This window comes from Sebastes fasciatus, chromosome 5, assembly GCF_043250625.1.
Source record: "Sebastes fasciatus isolate fSebFas1 chromosome 5, fSebFas1.pri, whole genome shotgun sequence".
In the NCBI taxonomy this organism is placed as follows: Eukaryota; Metazoa; Chordata; class Actinopteri; order Perciformes; family Sebastidae; genus Sebastes; species Sebastes fasciatus.
In genome coordinates, this window is record NC_133799.1 from 29,668,933 (window position 1) to 29,691,515 (window position 22,583).

At 40.3% G+C, this 22,583-nt stretch overlaps 1 protein-coding gene across 7 annotated transcripts in view; it reads left to right on the plus strand.

The window, feature by feature from the left end:
- Window positions 1–19,511, plus strand: part of pik3r3b (phosphoinositide-3-kinase, regulatory subunit 3b (gamma)) — a 252,924-nt gene extending 233,413 nt beyond the window's left edge. For all 7 annotated transcript variants that reach the window (XM_074636385.1, XM_074636384.1, XM_074636383.1 and 4 more), the window contains 8 exons: window positions 4,233–4,368; window positions 5,012–5,110; window positions 5,480–5,660; window positions 7,308–7,433; window positions 8,331–8,650; window positions 10,483–10,557; window positions 10,719–10,889; window positions 11,774–19,511. In XM_074636385.1, the coding sequence (XP_074492486.1) occupies window positions 4,233–4,368; window positions 5,012–5,110; window positions 5,480–5,660; window positions 7,308–7,433; window positions 8,331–8,650; window positions 10,483–10,557; window positions 10,719–10,889; window positions 11,774–11,972 (1,307 nt within the window). In that variant the 3' untranslated portion in view covers window positions 11,973–19,511. The remainder of the gene's footprint in view (window positions 1–4,232; window positions 4,369–5,011; window positions 5,111–5,479; window positions 5,661–7,307; window positions 7,434–8,330; window positions 8,651–10,482; window positions 10,558–10,718; window positions 10,890–11,773) is intronic.
- Window positions 19,512–22,583: the final 3,072 nt, after the last annotated feature.

A 22,583-nucleotide genomic window follows, 5' to 3' on the forward strand; every position in this document is an offset into this window, starting at 1 on the left:
ATTGATGCTTTGTGTGTTTGTCAAGTGTGAGTGTTTATCATGTGTGTGTCAGTCCGTGCTGACAGTCATTGTTCGGGAGAAGCTGTGGCTTTCTGCCTGCATGTGTGATGACAAGTGATATCGCTGTGGGTGTGTGTGTGTTTGTGTTGTGTGTGTGTGTGTGTGTGTGTGTGTGTGTGTGTGTGTGTGTGTGTGTGTGTGTGTGTGTGTGTGTGTGTGTGTGTGTGTGTGTGTGGCTGAGCGCTGCTCCTTTGTCTGGTGAGGGGGAGGGGGGAGGAAGGAGGGGAGGGAGGCTGCGCTGATGGTCGCCTTTGTTCACCGTCCCTCTTGCTCTCTTAGAATTTCATGCAGGAGTTGTGACTGATTTTGTTTTTTACAGATTTAGAACAATACAGTTACGTAATATGACTAGTTTTCACATTTTATGACATATTCAGATTCTGTCCTCTTTGGTAGGATGGTTGTCATTAGTTAGTTTGACTTGTTTTATGCAGGAAAGATGTTTAAAAGAGCTTATAAGTATTGACCAGTGTGTTGGAGCGTTTGGCTCAGTAGATGCTGCAGAGGTCGCTGACTGCTGGATTTAATGCTTCAAATTTCCAAGGGACCTTTGCAACAAAGGACTTGTGTATGTGTGTGTGTGTGTGTGTTTTGGTCCTGTCCATTGTCCTGTTGTTCCTCATAGTAATGCTGAAACGGGAAGTAGTCGGGGGGCGAAAATTAATGAAATTTTTTTATGATAATGATCATTTCAACAAATAATCAATTCATCACTTTTAGTCATCTATCAGGTAATATGACCACATTTTATCTGGTGTGGTTTCAGGTTCTTAGTTGTTAGGATTTGCTGTTTACATGCATTTTTGTTTTTTATCATTGCAAATTACATATTTTTGTTTGGGTTTTTGAAATGTTGCTCAAACAACTTCAGAAAATTCTAAATATATTTAACATTTTATTGACAGTTAAGCAAAAAAAAAAAAATCAATTAATTGCTAATGAAAGTAATAACTAGATGCAGCCCTGAGGACCCACCTATTGTCCTTTATGATACCATCCTTTGTGTGGTCCATGTACCTCCACACTGGGAACAACATGCAAACACACACACACTTTATACAGTGTGTTTCAATTATGTTAGAGCAGTGTATTTCTTTGTTACCTATTTTTTTCTGTTTTCCTGAAAATTTCAAATGGCGCAAAAGTTTTTTTTATTTATTATGAAGTGGATTTCCACTCTGTACTTGGAAGTGCACATGGAACTGTGTGTGAGTACATAAAGTGCTGACAGAGGGGAACAGTGCAGCTGCAGAATGACAGCTTTGGCTGCAGTAACCGACTGACTGCCGTGGTGACGTGAAAGAGGAGGGAGGAAAGGAGAGAAAGAGAGAGAGAGGGGAAAAAGTGAGAAGAACCACACGGTTGAGAACAGGAGAGGAAGAAAAGCTGCCACTGTGTTGCTCCATTCCTCTGAATTGAAACTCATCTGCTCTGTGTGTTTGTGTGTGTACCAATTATTTTTTATTAGCAGTTCAACCTCTTCTGATGAGGTCTTCTCAGCATGAAGTGAGCAAAAGGTCCTAAGCTGTTTACAGCCACCGCTGTTAGCTGTTCTTTTTGTAAATTCAGACTGTGTATTTCACTACTCGTAACACACAGTGTCCTGTAGTGTTTAATTTGAAATCACACCATTATAAGATAGCTGGTGTAGCTACAGTTGAGTTCCTACGTGTGGAGATTTAAATATTTCAAAACAGCTCCATAAATGTTCTTAAAGGAACCATGTGTAACATTTAGCGGGATCTATTGTGCAGAAATGGTATTTAATCTTAATATGTTAATTTTTTTTACTGTATAATCACCTGAAAAAAAGAATTGTTGTGTTTTCGTTAGCTTAGAATGAGAATTTTATCTACATACGGAGCGCACCCTCTTCCTGGAGTCGGCCGCCATGTTTCTACGGTAGCCCAGAATGGACAAACCAAACACTGGCACTAGATGGGGCCATTCGCGTTTTGTGGTTGCAATCTGCAATCTCACCGCTAGATGTCGCCAAATCCTACACACTGCACCTTTAAAAGTATAATTGTGACAAAATAACACACTTAACATTAGCTAGTTTAGTGGCCCCGTGGTGGTTGCTATGGTCCAAACCAGCAAACCACAGCTCAAATTAGAGCGAATATTGGACTTACATTCATCAGGTGGACAGAAAAACCACTCTACTGCTAATGAGATGCTAATGTTGCTATGTGTCTGCTATGTGTGGAAGTAGCAGCTGTTTGCTAATGTTTTTTTCCGCCATTACATCATATCATATTGGGCATCATTTCTCCAGCTTTATTCAGTTCTCCCAGTGCATTATGGGAATTCCCCCGTCTGTCTCTCTCTGTCATCCATGTGTGCGTGTCGTCTGGTAATTTGTGAGGCCAGAATGTTCCGGGACGCTCCAGCTGAAGGAGAACGCTCCCCCGGTGGCATTTCTGGGTACACTCATCAGCGGACTTTCCCTCTTTTTAAAGGACGCTGTCCACATCAGTCCTCCATGTGCTTACAGTGTGTGTGTGTGTGTGTGTGTGTGTGTGTGTGAGCGTAAACTGATTTGTGATGTAGGAGCTCTCCAGTAATTACACTGCTGTTGCTTAAACTGTATCCAGATGTGCCTGGAGACTCTTAAAAACCTTGGTCTGCTCAAATATATATATATATATATATGTGTGTGTGGTGTGTTTTGGTATTGTGGGTCATATTCAGGCTAGCTCTGTCTGTCTGGCACACAGCATGGCAGCAAACACAAGAGCTTCTGTTTGTTAGGCTGTTTAGCATTCGCTCAGGCTGAATTTACCTTCAGCTCTGGTTTTGTTGTTATTATCCAAACTTAAAGGTGCAGTCTGTGATTTAAATGCTAACAAAATGTTCTCTGCACTTTAAAAGACCAAAAGATTTGATGCTGCCATTATTCCAATGTTGAGTGACGGGTCATTTCATTAGTAGGACCAGATATTGTTTGAGATTTTCTGTGATTAGTACTATTTTTCATACCTTACTTTTGAGGATTTGTTTTCTACAAACCCCCTTTTTTAATTTAACAAAAGTAGCCAAACTTTCCAAATGTTTAATGATGTCGATGATGTTTTAGACTTTATTTATTTGATTCAGGCAAATTATGTATATTTTTTACGTGTTCAATGAATAAATAAAAGAAGATTACAAATATAAACACAGACAGTCTATGCCAAACTGTTGCACTGGGCAATGTGCATTTCTGGTTTTGTGGATTGCCTGATTGCCCTTCTAAATTGATAACATTTGAGAAATACAAAAATGCAGGCTTTTTAAACAGTACATTTAAGAGAAAATCTTTTAGGCTTACACAATTGGGCTGCACAGTATTTCACAAATTGCATTCACCACATAGACACAGTGAATAATTAGGAATTCACAAGGATGGCAAAACAAGTTCACAGAAATAGAGTCTATTTAATGAGTGATCCTAGCCAATAATAAGTTGTTTCTTTTGTTTGTAATAAGAGCATCAGTCATAGATATGATGCAGAGTGCAAACCAGATGCTAAAAGTCAAGTTTAACGTGATCTGCTGTGATATCAACAATAGGAGGTTACCCTGCAGCAGCTCAGTGGGAGGATGTGTTCAAAGACGGGAGAAACTCTATGAAAAGAAGAGTGTTGGCAGTTGTAACAAACTTCCCTCTCCCTCCTCAGGACCTAAGATGTCTCATCCTTACAGGCAGCCAATTACTTTCACTCTGCCCTAAGACTCCTAAGCGTGTGTGTGTGTGTGTGTGTGTGTGTTGCATGTGGTTCATGACAGAATAATTACTGTGATGATGTATGGGCTGTATTTGTCAAGCCGCTGTTTGCCTGTGTGATTAATAACAATACGGTCACCAACTGCACCGCCGCTGCATTTGTGTGGAGATGTAAAAACACGTCCTGTGTTATCATTTGCATATGAAGTATGTGTGCATGTTCGGGGATAAATGGAAAGGCCTTTTTCTGGTGTAATTGTTTGTGTATAATAGGTCGCAGGAAACTCGAAAGTAATGAAAGTTTGAACTCGAGTAGTGTAACAGTGCTTCGCTTCCTTTCCATCTGCAGTCATGGATGGACGTTTTTTTGTGTTTTCTACAGCTCTGCCGCAAAGTTCATGTTACACAGCGTATATACCAACTCTTTTTCAGTAGTAACGTATTGTCTCTTTGTCTCCTCCAGCTCTTCCTCCGAAGCCAGCGAAGCCACAGCAGCCCTCCTCGGTCGGAGTAGGAGGGGGCAGCAGCAATGGCACTAAGGACGGAGGAGCAGGAGGATCATTGCAAGAGGCCGAGTGGTACTGGGGCGACATATCCAGGTAACACACACTCAACACACACATGCTGTGTCTTAAGATGTAGTGACTGAGTGATACATCAGCTGGGCCGATTATGTCTTCTCACAGATCCTTATAAAAGAAATAAATAATAATAATCACAGTCATGATTTAGTATTCAGTAAATACTTTAAATATAAACTCCCTGGTTGTTGCCATAGAGCCCTCAAATCTCCCAGTTTCCTTGGAGGTGAGCTTCAGAACACCAGGAATCCTTTTCATAAAATGTGTTTTCATAGTTTACATCTGTAAAAAATGATGAGTCTTGGGCTTTTATCACTGCTGCTTTACCTTCCTAAGTGCAGGTTAGCTCTCAGCCACAATCCACACATACTCAGATGATAACCACACCTACAGTGCAGACAGCCAGTCTTCCACCTTAAACACACACACACACACGCACATCTAGAGCAGAGACGCTGTTGGCTGGGACCAGTCTGCCCAGTCACTCCCTATATCTTTTAATTGATGGACTATTTACTTTGAGGTGTCTGTTTGTGGCTGCGGGTAAAGTCCTCATCTGCCTGCCGCTGATAATTGGAGGCAGACTTTTCAATTAAACACCATCTGTACACAGATCACTCAACAAAACTCAAACTCTATTCTTTTTGTGTTTTCCCTTCAGGGAGGAGGTGAATGATAAACTCAGAGACATGCCTGATGGGACCTTCCTGGTTCGGGACGCTTCCACCAAGATGCAGGGCGACTACACGCTCACACTGAGGTACATGAGCGTCATGAATGGAGTGTGTTTGAAACCACAGGGGGATTTACGGAGGCTGGAAGGAGTGGTAGATTACTTCTCCTGCTCCACTTTTATGCAGCCATCCCTCTAGTTAACTACAGATTGAGGGAAATCATGTGTTGAGAATCATTTCGCCTACTCAGCATCCTGGTAAATTGGAGCAAATCGCCCACTGCCCTGGAAATAAAGTGCTTGAGAGGGGAACTGAGCCTGAACTAGAAGCTGTTAAAAGTGTGAATATTAAGGAGAAGCATCTGTTTTGAGATGCATATATATTCGCTATAAAGGTTTAAATATGTACTCATTTTCTTGCCTGTATCCCCTCTTTTTTTTCCTTTTCGTGTTCAGGAAAGGGGGCAACAACAAGCTGATAAAGATCTACCATCGGGACGGGAAGTATGGCTTCTCCGACCCCCTGACGTTCGGCTCGGTAGTGGAGCTCATCAGCCACTACAGACACGAGTCTCTGGCTCAGTACAACACAAAGCTGGACGTCAAACTCATGTACCCCATCTCCCGCTTCCAGCAGGTATGCACACGCACACGCACACGCACACGCACACGCACACGCACTGTCTGTTTATGACTTTATTTGAAAGAAAATTCAGGGTCTTTAATCTCAGTTGAGGCAATCGGCTTTATTGAAGGAAAAAAACAGTACTTGTTGATGTGAGCTTGTCTCTGAATGGGAGCAACTCCCTGCAGCAAGTTCAACATCTGGTGGAAAGCCTGAAACTAGAAGAATTGAGGTTGTTATAGCAGCAGATGATTTATGCCCATGGTTTTTGAATGACATGTATGACTTTAGTTTAGGTGTTTTGAAGTGCGGTTGTATGAGGTACTTATCCATAGTCAGTGTATTACCTACAGTTGATGACGGTCGGCACGCCCCCAGTGAAGAGAAACAGACTGGAGTACCGACACAAGAGCAAAGCAATGTACTGCTGTGGACGGGGCCGGCAGAAAAACGTATTTTAGCCACCTAAAAAGATCAGTTTAAGTGCACCCTATATTTTGAATATTTTACCTTGCTGTGAGACAGCTATACAGTTTATGTTTGAAAAAAACAGTAATTTTACCTCGCAGAACACAGGAGTTGCTGGTCTACCGCTGCCTCGATCGGATAGTTTGTTTGCTATTGTGTGACTTTTGTTAGTTTGGATTCACCAAGGTCACATAATCACAGCAAGTCACATAAGTCACAGCAACCCCCCCCTGTTCTGTGAAAAATTGCTGTTTTTTTTCAATGGAGTCTTGTGGCTTTGGCGAGAGCATAGATGGATGTAGAGGCTTCAGTTCCCCGTCATAAAGAACTGTCTGACGGCCTTTCTTTTCGGTGGCTAAAATACAATTTGCTGCTGGCCCTGTCTACAGCCGTGCATTGCTTTGCTTATGTATGGTAACTCCTCTCTGCTTCTCCAAACTGGGGAGTGCCGACAGTCATCTACTGTAGTTAATACACTACCTCATATAACCCCACTTCACACCCAAACTATCCCTTTAAAGTTCAGGTGTGTTCAGTTCGTATTCTGTGGTTTGGAATATTTGATTAAACTGCATGTTTAAAACAGATAGCTCATATTAGACTCATTTGTAAGGCTGTGTCCTCTGGTGTGGCACATCTGCTCATATCAGTTTCTACTACATTTGACACACTTTTCCAACACGTTCCCTCTTTAACCCCCCCCCCCCCCTCTGTACCGAGGTACCACGGTGGCTCGTGCTGGGTGTTTCCACTCAAAACTGCAGCGGCAGCAAGATCTCCGCTCACTGAAATATTGCCCCGGCCCCCGTGCCATGCTCCCTAAATAATTGCACACATCCGCGGTGTCGAAGGGGCCGTCGTTGCATTTATTCCCTTCCTCCCTCGCTCCACTCGTTTGCCAGGCGAGTCATTACTCAGAGCGATGCAATATCTCCGAGCGTGCACACCTTGCCATACGCCCAGGGCATTGTGGGTGGTTAATTAACGAGCCTGTTCAGGAGTCACCCTCGCTAAGCAGAATCAGGGGTGAAGGGAGCAAACACGCACATGCACTTTTTCCTCCGTCGCTAATTACAAATAGCTCTTCATTCTTTCACGTCTCACACTCATGCATGCCTCCTCTTCCTGTCTTGAGTTTCTGTGCACCGCTCGCTCTCTAATGCTTTTCATTTCTCCTCCTCGATCCCTTAGGACCAGCTGGTAAAGGAGGATAATATCGATGCTGTGGGGAAGAAACTGCAGGAATACCACAATCAGTACCAGGAGAAGAGCAAAGAGTACGACAGACTGTACGAAGAATACACCAAGACGTCGCAGGTACACACATACTTTCGTATTAGGACTTAAAGCAGCAGTGGGTAGAATTGGAGCAAATATGATTTAAAAAAAAGTTATTCTTATAAAACGGTCACTATATCCTGACAGTAGTTCATGAGACAGGTAATCTGAAAAAAATAATTTACCTCTGTGTCCTCCGGTGCTCCTAATGGCATCTGCAAGATTCCACAGACTGGAGGAAAACAACCAATCAGATCCGAGCTGGAGCCTTGCCGTCTCTGAGCAGCTGTCAATCACTCGCGAACTCCGATCAAACGGTCAAACTAGGCAGCGCTTATCAAATATGAATCAATATTCCGTTACTGTAATGCTTTTTTATCACGTAAAATGTTTTCAGAATCATCTTGTAGTGTACTTTTTAGCTGTAAAATGAGAAAGTTTGTGACCCAACAGCCATGTTGAGATCAGTTGGGGAAATACCAAGCCCCGCCCACCAGCCGGAGCAAACTTTCTCATTTTACAGCTAAACAGTACACTACAAGATGTTTCTGAAAACATTTCAGGAGAGAAATAAGCATTACTGTAATAGAATATTATTTCATCAGCGATTCCTAGTTTGACTGTTCATTCACGAGTGATTGAGAGCTGCCACTGTTGAATAAACAGCCAATAGCAACGCTCTCTCTCTGAAATGAACTGATTGGCCAAAGTCTCCCATCACGGCTTGATTTTTTAAATTCTGAAAACAGAGCCATGAGGAGGTGCAGAAGTCTAGTTTTCTCTCAGAACACCGGAATTACAATATGCTGAAAGGTTATTATGGAATTGTTCTGCCTACTGCCGTTTTACGTTTTACTGTTTTTATGGTTTTAACAGAAAAAAATGCAAGTTTCCCATCATGTCCCCTCACTCACATCCTCTTCTCTCCCCCCTCAGGAGATCCAGATGAAGCGGACGGCCATCGAAGCCTTCAACGAGACCATCAAGATCTTCGAGGAGCAGTGCCACACGCAGGAGCGCTACAGCAAGGACTACATCGAGCGCTTCCGCCGCGAGGGCAACGACAAGGAGATCGAGAGGATCATGATGAACTACGAGAAGCTCAAGTCTCGCCTCGGAGAGATCCACGACAGCAAGGTGCGGCTGGAGCAGGACCTGAAGACGCAAGCCATGGACAACCGAGAGACCGACAAAAAGATGAACAGCCTGAAGCCCGACCTCATACAGCTCCGCAAGATCAGGGACCAGTACCTAGTGTAAGTACACAAGACATGATTGGTTGTTAGTACAGCAGGCAGACACCTTGTTGCTCAGTTTATTAAACAGAGTGTGAAATATATTTATTAACCATGGCGCTGGGAAAAAAGAGCATCTTGGTTTTGATGCGGTCAGACAAACCTAGTCCTGTTTGTCAGTTCAGGTGATGCAGTTTATTTACAATTTGTTTATTATCAAAACTAGAGAAGCTATGAGTTCCCTGTAGATGAGAGTTAGACTCAGAGGCTGTGTCTGTTGTATCCAGAAAATATAGTGGTTTGTTTCAAGAAGCATGATTATGATAACTGTGTTTAATCTCACCCAGAATTAGGGGTGGAGGGAAAAATTGATACAGCATAGTATCGCGGTATTTTGCGTTGCAATATTGTATCGATACACGGACGTCAAGTATTGATCTTTTAATAAATAAACTTTTAACCTCTAAACAATCTGGCAGGTCTTGTTGCTATTCTGTCTTACAGAGGTTGTAGTGGGCTCAGTCTTAAAGTGAAGATATTGGTAGGTGAAACTAGAAAAACCTAAAGAATTGATTGGATTGTCATATCTTATTGCAACACTCAGCATATCGTAAAATCGCAATAAGATCGTATCGTGGCTAATGCCTATAGTTCACACGACACAATTTTAACCCTGATTTTCCGCTCCCTGCAAAAGCCCCAGATCAGAGCACACATCGGCGTTCAAGCGTCATGTGTGAGCCGCTCAAAGACGAGTCTAGAGGCTCACAGACACATTCCAGATATCTAGCATGCTAAATATGTGGACCTGTCGGGGACTCTGGCCATGAGCTACAGCCAATGAGAGAAACCTGGTAGAGGAGGGGTCGCCTGTAACAAGAGGAACTTACTATGTGTGTTGCATTTGCAACACACGCAGTAAGATCTTGTAGTGTGTGACCCCCTGTCAGCGCTCAGTCAAGTAGTGTGAAAACCATAACGACTAGAGACGATTAAAGACTCACGATTACAAGACAGCAAGTTGTGTAGTGTGAACAGTACAGCGATCTGACGACTTTGAAAGTCGTGTAGTGTGAACTTGGCTTTAAGTATCTTGATAATATGATATTGTGGGGCCTCTGGTGATTCCCACCCCTAGTCAGAATAGTCAAATGTCATTCAAACCTCCCTTGCATCAGACCATTTGGAGACCTGGGTTGAACTTGGGTTTAGCTCATGTCTCCTGACACGTGTTGACTCACTGAAGTCAAGCATGTCAGTCTGAAAGGGGAAGAATTTTTCCAGCTAACTTGTTAATCCTGCTCTCATGTTGTCCTCAGACTGTCTGGTAAAGTCGAGTTCTTCCTTTTAAAGTGTTTACTTTGGATCAGACTTATATGCTACGCTCGCCTCCGGCTCTGCAGCAACTTCTAAACGGGGAAAAAACATTTGTCCTCCCTACACGTCAACTGTTTTTGGGAGTTATAATTCTGTATTGTGCACACTATAACCAAACCTGGGAATATATATTTTTCGCTAATCCACAGAATATCATTCCATCACCCAATTTAGCACCATGGCCCCAAAAAAAATCAGACGCTCTGTGAGTGTCACGCTTCTTGATTAGAAACTTGCGTTTACTGTTACTGAAGGCCTAGTTCAGGCGGCGAGTTCTTACTTTACTTCCAGGAACGAGTCGAACAGCATTGCAGCAGAGCTGGCCTCATTCTGTGAAGACATTTGTTGGAGGCTCGCTAATTAGATTTCTGTCCAGTCTCATGTTTGTTCACTGCATCATAAATAATGTTGTAAATGAAAGAAGCCTTTTAAACTGCATCTTATTAATAGTATTGGTTGTCTCTCGCTCTCTCTAGCTGGCTCAATCACAAAGGAGTTCGTCAAAAACGAATTAACGACTGGCTGGGAATCAAGAACGAAAACACTGACGAGTGAGTCTCCACTTTTTTTTCCTATCCTCTGCCAAACTGTACATATGCCTGTGTGCACAGAGCAACTGTTGTTAATTTAATCTGTACTTATTTAAAGTTAAGAGAATATTAAATAAAGTCCTCCTTGTTCAACACGTGTCTCTCGTTGTGTGTGGGTGCAGAGGCTACTTTGTGAACGAGGAGGATGAGAACTTGCCTCACTACGATGAGAAGAGCTGGTTCGTCGGGGACCTGAACAGGACGCAGTCGGAGGAGCTGCTCATCGGGAAGCCGGACGGAGCGTTCCTCATCCGGGAGAGCAGCAAAAAAGGCTGCTACGCCTGCTCTGTAATGTGAGTACACAAAAGACATGACTTTAGTGCATCTGAAATGTCGAAACAATTTCCAGGGGGGGCTGAGGTGATTGTAATATTTGGTTTCCTTCATTTACATGAACTTTCATTGATTGTCAACCTTCAGGAGACATGTATGTAGTTCAGTTAGCAGACCATTAATTACCATTAGCCTTGGTTAGCAGCTAGCATTTATCACCTGATAAATATCATCCAGAAACCCTCACAGGTTTGTTTTTGGCATAAAAAATATGCTCAAATCCTAACATGGCAAACTCAAGCCCAACAGTCAGCAACAGCTGTCAGTGTGCAGACTTGACTATGACTTGCCCCAAACTGCATGTGATTATCATAAAGTGGGCATGTCTGTAAAGGGGAGACTCGTGGGTACCCATAGAACCCATTTTCATTCACATATCTGGAGGTCAGAGGTCAAGGCACCCCTTTGAAAATGGCCATGCCAGTTTTTCCTCGCCAAAATGTAGTGCAAGTTTGGAGCGTTATTTAGAGAGAAGACACCAGTATCTTCTCTCTAGCTTTAAAACTGAGCCCACTACAACCTAAAAATCTCAAGTGGCGTTAAAACAAATTTGCGTTAACTTTGACAGTCCTGCTCAATACATTACACTAACAATGTATTGGAATCAATATATCAAAAGTGTACCAATGACAGTGTACAACTGTCTCAAATTTATTTGTAATTATTATCAAATGACAGTCTTTTAGTCAGTCATATCACTTTCTTTGTGGGAAATGAAGAACAAAGAGGCTTTGAGGAAATTATCTGAAAATGCGGACAGGTCGAATATCCTGTTCAACTACTACTTACCGTCTAAATCCCTGACTAGCCAGCTCGACTGAACTCGTCTTCTCTGTGTCCTCAGTGTCGAAGGCGAAGTGAAGCACTGCGTCATCTACAGCACACCACGCGGCTTTGGCTTCGCTGAGCCCTACAACCTGTACAGCAGCCTGAAGGACCTGGTGCTCCACTACCACCAGACCTCCCTGGTGCAGCACAATGACTCGCTCAACGTGCGCCTCGCATACCCCGTCTACGCACAGATGCCCTCCGGACGCAGATGAACCCCACCCACCCAATGCCACACAACCCCCCACATAGACAACAAACCAACCCCCTCTTGGGGAATGGAGAACGGGGCGAGTGAAGGAAGGAAGGAGGGAGGGGGGATTGGTTGAAATACAAAGCAACCCCAACACCAGACAAGATAAAGATAGAAACGAATTAAACACTTGCTGCAACACACACGTCAGCCACCTTGGAGTTATATATTTTTACAAGAACAATTTCGGAGGGCATTCTTTCTAAAGACTGCTTGATTTGCACAAGGAAGTTTTAAATGTTTGTGAATGTGAAAAAAAAAAATAAGCGACTGAAGGAAAGAAAGGAAGGAAACGGAGTAGGAGACGTCAGAGTTTCAGATTGACCCCGCTGCTACCTAAACTCCAGCTCAGACTTTATCAGAAACCACGCGAAAGACGACAAAACATTCCCAAATCTTTTTTTTTTGTTTCCCGTTTTTTTTTATTTTGCACCTCAGATGATTATATTACCACCTTTTTTGTTTGTTTCTGAAGTCGTTTTCATGTTTCAGATGTTTCCTTTTGTTTCTCGTAGCTTTTGTTTGTGGTAAATGCAAGAGGAGATGATGTCAAGTGTCTATCCTGTCCCTCTCCGTACGAAAAAGCAAAAATAATGTAGCATAACGAGACAACGGACACTTGTTTTATGAAGTGTTCCTCCATGTAGACTGCTGCTGAAGGGTTTAGGGGGAGGGTGGGGCACAAGCGACACAAAACAGTTTTGTAGTCTTAAAAGAAGGACAAAAGGCTTGCTTTTATACTAACTGTAGAGGGTTTTTTGTATTATTTCTGCTTTGCTGGAACATCTTTTTTTGCCAGTGTGTAAATGGCAATGTCACAGATCAGAACCAGAGACCAAAGTTGGTGTGGAGGGGAAAGGGGAGGGCAAAGAGTCAGCTAGTGTGTGTTTTTTTTTTTCCTTTCTTTTTATGAATGGAGAAAGGAGCGAAGAAAAGCAAACGAATGGTGTGTTTGAGACCACACATAAAACCGAGTTTTGGGCCACGTGCTTGTGCACCAAATAGCCTTTTTGGAAAACCAAATGGTACGTAAACAGAAACGCCAGGACCTTCTGTAAATACAGATGGTCGAGTATGAAGCACTTAAACCAGTCCCATGTGTGACCTCAGCACTCTGTACCTTTGCTCTGTGATTCACTCGCCGAGCTTTGTACGTCGAAGTTGAAAAATCAAAACTAAAATGATTAGTTGATCATTAAATGAGTCCGTCAACGGAAGAATAATTGGCAAGTGAAACGATGTTTTAAGTCATTTTCTCCATTGTAAGGATTTGCTGCTTTTCTTTGTCTTATGTGATAAAAAAAAAAGCAATTTTATGACATCACATTGGGCATTTTTCAAAAGCGTTATTGATTCATTAGGAAAATATTTGGAAATAAACACTTGTAGTAGTAGGGTTGGGCCAGTGTAAAAATATTCAAACCGATTTGATAAGCCAAACACAGGTATACCGACTTTACCACTAGGTGTCGCACTTAACTCACACCCCACGAATGACAATGTAGCGAACTGAAATTTTAATATAGAGTGCTCCAGGGATGATGGATTTTTGTAGGCCAACAGGAAGTTAGCATTGCCCTGGTTCCCTTGACAAAAAGCCAATGGGATTTTTCCATTGGAGTTTGGGTTATTGCAGAAAATAAGCTATGTTGCAAACACACGTTTATGATACTTGCACGTTAGTAAGTAAAAAGCTAACGTTGGACTATAAACAAACTACACCACGGTCGCATGAACGCGAGTATACACAGGGAGGCTGTAAAGGCGGACGGGTCGGCGTGATGACGTTTAGTAGTCTCATGTAGCCACTCGTTAGCAACCGCCTCTTTTAAGAAATCTGAAAGCTTCAAAATTCATGAGGGGTATTTACCGAAGTTTTATATCATAGCACAAAACGTTAAAATCTCTTAAGCTTGTGTTAACCACAGACCTTATTTCAGGCATCTCTTCTGTAGCCCTCTATACAAGCTGGATTTAGCGAAGTGACGCCGTGGGCAAAAGTTGCTGATGTCAGCTACTTTTTAATTTGCCAGAACGTCTCATAAAATCAAACCGGTGTATATTCGTACACCTGATCGGACCAGCGAAACCGGAGATCGGCCCAACTCTAATTGTGAGCACTATGTAACCGAATCACGGCAAAGCACACAGAGTGCTGAGGTCACAAATGTTGCTACACTTAAACAAGACTAGAGAAAGGTTACAAATGGTCAGTTTCACCAAAATCATCCTTTTAAAAGCATGAAGGAGGACAAGTCTGACCAGGGAACCTGAAACCCATTTTATGTGTGGTTTAAAAAAAAACGAGTGAGTGATACATGAATATATGCTAACGACTGTGGGTTGAAAAACTGGGACTGTTTGTGTTTTTGTTACAAAACCCTCAGAAATAATAAGCTTTGATAAAAAAAATGTTTTATGTGTAACACGGAGAGCAGGTAGACGGAGGCGATGTCCCGAGCTGAAGACGCAGGCTTTAGAAGAAAATACTGAAAACTTGAAAGAACGTGCAATCTAGCGTTGTGTTAATGTAGTTCAGCAGTCAAGCAGAGCGACGCACTAAGGTCCGAGAGATAATCAAAGTGCACAGTGAAGCGTTTGGAGTGAAATTTGTTTGTCTGATTGCTTCGATTCCTCTTTTATTTTGTTACAACTTTCTTTTTTTAAAACTCGGAACTTCTTGCCGGTGCTTGACTTTATAACCAGTGGAAGCATTTTCTGTCAAAACTGACTAAAACGCATCACACAATAAAAAATATCTTCAAAAACTGAAGAGAAAAAAACACAACCAAGTTGCATTCTATTCTTCCTAGAAATTTGAAATTCTGTATTACTGATTGGCTGTTGGCATGAAGATAATGCTCACCCATTGGCTGTTCCGTTGGAGAGGCATCTCTGAGACGATGATCATCGTTGTGTCTCAGGGTTGGGGGTCCTGGTGTCCCCAGACAGTCGTCCCGTCGCTGCCTGTCTGATAATCTGCAGCTATTTTAAGAGTGAAAAGCGAATGTTAGCAGAGCTGCGAGGAAGAGATGGGACGATATCTTGACCCCGTTTATGGCAAACAAAGGCAGCTGTTCTTAACACACACACCGGCACTTTCGTTTTTTCACTTTTCACAGGATAACATTTGTTAAGGCGTCTACCAAAAAACTCTTTTAAAAGACGCTGGTTACAAAGTCAGACAAAGCACCCTCCCCTCTCTGTCGTCCGCAGTGTTTTTCACAGTATGATAAGCCAGCATCAGAGTGTATGGGCCACACACACATACAGAGGTGCGTCTGAAGAAGTGTATCAGGTTGTAGGAAGAGGGCCATTGTTTGAGAAGCTGCAGAGGAGTCATTGTGAGTGAATGATACAACCTTGGTTGTACCCACCACGTGTTTATCTATACCCCCGTCTCAATGTCCTCCTCAACACCCTACAGTGTAGTAACCCCTAACGGTATCACCGTTATCTACCCCCCCACGCCCTTGATATAGTCTGCTCACATTAGGTAGATGAGTTCGGGGAGGCGAGGTTTGTGGACCTGATAGTAAGCGGTCTCTCCTGAATTTGTTTGGGCGTCTTAAAGCCGGCAGTATTTAATCCAATTTGGAAAGAAAATGCCAATCAGTTTGTGTTTCCGTCAACTAGGATTAAACAAATATTCCAGAGAAGGCGTAGCAAGGTCATGTAATTAAAAGAGCACGAGTAGTAACGCTGGTTCGTCATGACATTCCATTACTGCTTTCTGTAATCCTACATGGTTGTGCGTTTACAGAAGCAAAATTGGCAACATCAGTGTGTCTTTGAAAAAACTCAAATCTGTTGGCATATTGATATAGATGAGGTATAACTAACGCCAATGGAAACATTCCCACCTCAGCCAAGTCTACAAACCTTTTTTGGTGATAGCTTTTCAAATTGATCCCATTTCCACTTTGGTCTATTATGTGCCGGTTCAAAATGGATGGAAACATACAGTACTTACTGTGACTTTCAGGTCTGTTGTGTAACAGCAGCCATGCCGAGACAAGGTTGGAGCACACATGGCTTGACAAGTTCCTAAAAACAAAAAGCAGTTAGTAGTTGTTATAAACAGCCAGCCTCAGATGTATTTGACACAGCAACAACTGCAGAAATCAAACCAGTTGTTTCGCTTGCGAGGACAGGCAAAATTACATTTAGCTTGACGCATACTGCCGGCCCCAGTAGTCCCTCTCTACCTTCCCATTTTAACTGAAGCTAAAGCTAAAGCAGGTGTGGAGAAAGAAAGATGGTATCGACAGCTGGACTTGACAGTTGCAGCATAAAGGACGTGGTGAGATGTTGGCTGTGTCCTATTTCAGGGGCCACTTTTGAATTCAGCCAAGGAATGTGATGTTTTGTCCAAATTTGGACATCCAGTAATTAGTAGATCATTTTCTACGTCGATGACTTAACTTTGTTACTGTCTAAAGGGAGTTTTTTTCAAGCTTCTTCTGACATTTTGTGTATTGTTAAGGCCTCCAGCATTAGTCAAAACTTTGCATTCTGCAGTTTCACATTTACTTTTCTTTCGCACAAACTGTGGCTACAAGTATTAACGTGACGTTTCAGGGTAAACAGCCCAGTGTTTTTGTCCCAGACCTATATGGATACTGATACCAGAACCCACTGTGGTTACAGGCAGGAAATTGCAAGAATTAGCAATGACACTGTGGTGAATCCTCTGCAAACGATCCAGTTTGCGGAGGAGGTCCAGGTTTAGGCTTCTCCTATGTACCCGCCATCCTTTAAAGTCATCTGCCTCTGAATTGGGACACAGCCTTTTTTGTGTTTTGTATCTGTTGCTGTCCATCAGCGATGACGGTCGTTGTTCTTTCTCTTAGACTAACAGGGGACAGCAAGGCGGGGTTTGTCGATATAATCTTGAATGTACAAAAAGGATCAGTCCGGGTCCAAAGTTTTTTGTTTTTTTCCTTCCTATTTTTTAAGCACCAAAAGTCATGTTTGTCCGTAACGGAAACAAGATGATCCTAACTCTCTAGGTGCTATCGGAAATGCAGGCCCGTTCGATTTGGCAGACTTTTCACGTTTCCGGTCATTAACCCTCAGGTGTTTCAAGTTTACCGTAGAAACGACCACACAACAAAACCAGCGATTTAAAAAAAAAAAAAAAATTTAAATAAATAAATCAGGGTTTTTTCTGCATTCATACTTAAATCACTCTCAGTCGATTAAGCTAGATCCCCACGACTCTGACTTTTGGAGTGTCCTCACTTCAAGAGGCTTGTCCCTCATGGCTTCCTGTAGCTTAGACACAGCATCATCACCAAAAGGATGTCATAGTCTTTCCTTCCCCCTCCATCACCACACAGTCTGACGGTTTGATTTTATTTATGTTTTGTATTAGCCGACTTTGTTTTTTGAACGGGGAACTCAAAAAACCCCTAACTTTATTACTTGAAGTATATTGCATTGCTCACTGTTGAATGTCTTTATATGAAAATATACATTTATTAAAGGAAAAAAAAAGAGTTCCCTTTTGTTTTATGGTGAGCAGGGCTGAGGTTTTTAGAGTTTTATGACAGATGTACAGTATTCGTTACAGGCAAAACGTAGAGCTACTTTAGGAGGGAAGGAGGCGCTTTTTGAAACTTCTCAGAGAAATGTTCGGATCTTTTCCTTCACAGAGGGCTTGTCTGAAATTGCACACATTTATCATCTACAAGAGACTTGTGTTAATATTTACCTGTGGTGTCTGCGTATGCATCATGAGTCACATTTACACGGAGATGTCCTATCTATCATATATATATAAAGCTAAAAAGATATTACACTTTTAAGGGTTGTTTTGAGTCGTAGTCGCTGTTCTTTGACTGTTTTCATTTTTCCCCCAAAACATTAAGACCAAAGATTTCAGTTCTTGTTAATCCTTCAGTTGTTGATCATTGGAAATGGATGTTTCAGTGATGTTTTTTATCTCCATTGCCTTGATATTATCGCAACTCAGAAGATAAAACCATGTTGTGTGAATGAGTGTCCCGTACAGCTAGCTAGGATTGTCGGTTGATCTGTTCATTTTGTGTTAAAAAGAATTTAAACAGGTACTTTTTGTGACACGTCAGGAAGGGTCCATCTTTTAAAATCCTTGTTCAATGATGTCCCAATTTAAAGTCAATCAGATTTAACTTGATCTGCACTCTTCAGTTTGTGTGCTGTTGGTATAAACTGACTTCTGTTGAGGATTTAAAGGAAAACTACCAAAAGTCACAGCGTTCTCACTCATTGCTACTTCATATATTTGCACATGATGACCGTAGCTGGAGTTTAGATTGGTTTGCAATTTGAAACTTTTCTATTTCTGTGTCGGAAATGTCCTGCAGAAATCTCAAGAACAAACACGTATTTTGGGGGATTTCAGATTAAGTTTTCTTTCAATGGATTGGAAATGCAATTTTTTCCTATCTTGTGTGAAACCATCCACAAGTTATCTTGATAATGTCTTGTGTGATAATTTAGACGCAAGATTTGGATCTTGTTTTTTGGTACTTTTGGGGCTCCGTACATTTTGCTGTTTAATTTGACACTGATTTGATAAGTTAAGTTAATATGTTTGATTTTGATACTTCCAAAAGAAGTACCAAAATCAAATTCAAAGGAATGATTTATACCATGAATGCAAAACGTTCCCCACAGACAACAGCAGCTTACTACATGACATACGGAAGGTAAACACTGACGAAATTATTTAAAATTAATGCGTTAAGCAGTTATTTTTTAATCTAATCAGTTTTCATTAATGCGAAATTCAACACTTACAGATTTGAGGTTTCTGCAGGACGATTTCCCTGCGTGTCTCACTCCACCACAACATGCAATATTCCCTTTTCTGTCAGCCAGGGGTTCGTGATGGAGGGGCGCATGTTTTCCCTCAGGTGCATCGACCCCCACAGGACAAGTGTTTCTGAATGGGCAGGGTTTTCGCTCGTAGTAGTACTAAGAACAGGCAGAAAGAAGTTAAGCAGTTAAGGGTTAGTGGGACAAACCAAAATATCTGTTTTGTCAAGTTTACTTTTACAGACTGTTTAGTTGAGTTTTCACTTTGGAAAACTCAACTCTAACTCAAATAACTCCAGGAAACAGGCTTAGGATCATCTCTCAGAAAATAAAGGTACATTTTGATTCAAACAAAAGGTGCAGTCTCTATAACAAAAAGGTACAGTAAGCCTACTGTTACCTTTGTTTTCTGAGTGTTATACTCACTACCACCCCAGGACTGTTAAATAGCATCCGTCTGTTGTTCCTCTACTACCGTTATTACTACAAGTACTACTACTACTCGCCCTCAAGCAGTTCTGCAAAGTTTTATTTGCAGCCAGGTTTGAATGTTTGTGATTCTCAGCGAGGAGTCGTGTTGTGTTCTTACCACTGCTTATCTGATCACAGTACCCAGCACAGCTTTGAGGAGTAACAACTTATATATATGAAAATAAAGGACTTTTAAAAAAAAAAAAAACTTTAAAAAAAAAGTGTATATGACACCCATCCTTCCCTTCCCCTCCCCCCTCCCTCCCTTTTCCTCTTTTTTGACATACGTACAGATCCAGCATGCATATTTGGTACTCTTGACTGTTGTTTTTTGTGTATAAAAGAAAAAATGGTAAAAAAGATGTCTTTGAAAAACAACTGTTATTTGTCTGTTTATGGTGTATTCAGATCTGAATTTGATATAGCAAATTTAACATCACTGCTTACAGCTGAAACAAGTTCCAGTTATTTTTGTCAGTTGTATAATGCTATAACAATGTAATACTGAGAGAGAGGACCATTACTTTATGAAAATGTATGTCTACTGTTGGCACATCTGATTAATACAGAAATGTTTAAGAACATTGGGCTTGGAATAGTTTTTGTCCTCATTATTAAAAGTTTTCCAGATGTTCCGTAAATTGTAGTTAATGTCTTATTGCAACAATGTGAGCAGATAGTTTAAACAGTGTGGTGAACGATGCTCTTTAGGTGCATTATGCACCGTTGCAGAAAACCTCTACGACACCAATTAGCAAAAGAAAAAATATATTTTGGTTTTTAGGTAAGATCACCACCAGTCACTGTGAATTGACCCCCGTCATTGGTAAACGGCACAAATTTATGTTTCCCAAATTTGATCTTGATGTGAAACCTACATTCAAAAGGACTATCCTCTGAGTGCAACAGTTTCATTTGAATGACTTCAACTTTATTTTAAAGTTGCTGTGAACAAGCCCAAACATCCAACAGTTCAAAATTTAAAAGACAAAATTGTGTGGTGATGATTTCCTCCTGTTTGACCGACTGTAATTGGTCTCTTTCTCAGTGTTGCCTTCTGCCATACCTACCTGCTAACGACTTCTCTTGGTATTCTCTCTTTGAAATGGTTTTGGCCAATCACAGTTCACTTTACTTTCTCGTATCGGTTGCGATAGTTTGTTGGTTGTAGATTCTCCATTTGTTTATGAGCTGAACTCATGTACGTTTATCAGTGGAGCTCCACCATATTCAGTTCTCTTGCAGAATAAAGAAAATATTTTGTTCAAATACAAACATTTGAGGGTCTGTATTTTATTTTGGCTGGTTGGTAACCTTTTCTTCACATTTGAGGACACAAGTACTGTGCTTAATAACAGATTTTAGGTACTTTATACGGGGTTAAAACTGACTATTTCATGACATTTTTATGATATACTATACTATGACTTTTTATGGCATACAATATCATCACATTACTATGACATTTTTACAGAGCCCCTTAAGGGTCACGGCGGTTATTTTTTTGAGGACTAGTTTTGCATGCCCTCGCAATATGTCTTGCAATAACTTGCAATATTGTGCGTTCCTTCTTAATACTTTTGCATTACCTCGCAATACTTGTCTTCTTCCATTCCTTCTGAGCGATACAGTATGTGTATTTCCAATCAGTTGCTCCCAGCGCAATGCCGCAGTATGCCAGATAGACTTACATTCACTTACAAAACTTTTTAAAGACTTTTTTCAACATACTATACAATGAGATTTTTAGGGCTTTTTATGACATACAATACTATGATTTTCAATAACTTTTTTCAACATATAGTGTGACTTTTTTTCAACACTATACTATGACGTTTGACACATTATACAATTATTTTTTTTAAATAATTTTTTCAACATATATGACTTTTTTATGAATTTTTTTGACATACTATATGAGTTTTTTGACATACTGTACATGATGCATGATTTTTTTAAAAACTTTTTTACATACTATACTATGTTTTTTTCCAAATACTATACTATGACTTTTTTTCTACAAACTGTTTTATTTTTTTCGACATACTATACTATGACTTTTTTTTAATTTTTTCCACATGCTATACTATGACTTTTGTTAAATACTATAGTATTACTTTTTTTTGAGAAGCTACACTATGATTTATTTTTTTTCAACATACTATACTTTGACTTTTTTCATGACATATTATACTATGATTTTTTTAATTTTTTCGACACGATATACTATGATTTTTTATTTTTCAACACACTATACTGAGACTATTTTAATTTTTTTTTTACATACTATGCTATGACTTTTTATTTTTTTCGACATACTAAACTGATTGATTTTTGACATACTACAGTATGACTTTTTTTTCGACATACTATGCTATGACTTATTTTTTCAAGTTACAATTCTATACATTTTTTAGACATACTATAGTATGACTTTCTTTATTTTTTTCGACAAACTATAGTATGACTTTTTTCAACATACTATAGTATGTTTTTTTTATTTTTTCGACATATACTATTTTAATTTTTTAATTTCCCTCGGGATCAATAAAGTTACTATCTATCTATCTATTTATGACTTTAATTTTTTTCGACATACTATACTATGATGTTTTTTTTTTCAACACACTATACTGAGACTATTTTCAATTTTTTCAACATACTATACTATGACTGTTTTTCAACATTAGCTAGTTAGTTTTCAACGTTATAGTATGATTTGTTTTCAGCATACTATGCTATGACTTTTTTTATTTTTTCGACATACTATACTTTGACTTTTTAATTTTTTCGAGGAACTATTCTATGAGTTTTCTTGACATACTATACTATGACTTTTTTCTACAAACTATATTGTGACTTTTTTCGACATTCTATAGTATGACTTTTATTTTTTTGACATACTATGACTTTTTAATTTTTTAACATGCAATACCATGACTTTTTTTCGACATACTGTACTATGACTGTTTTTCGACATGTTATAGCATGACTTTTTTCGACGTACTATACTATGACTTTTTATATTTTTTCGACATACTATACTGTGACTTTTTTATTTTTTCGAGGTACCATCCATGACTCTTCTCGACATACTGTAGTATGACTTTTTAAAAAAAAAAATTCCACATACTATAATATGACATTTTTTCGACATACTATACTTTGTCTTTTTTAATTTTTTTGACCTACTATACTATGACTTTTTTAATATTTTTTTCGACATACTATACTATGACTTTTTTCATGAAATACTATACTATGACTGAGATATTTTATGACATAATATACTATGACT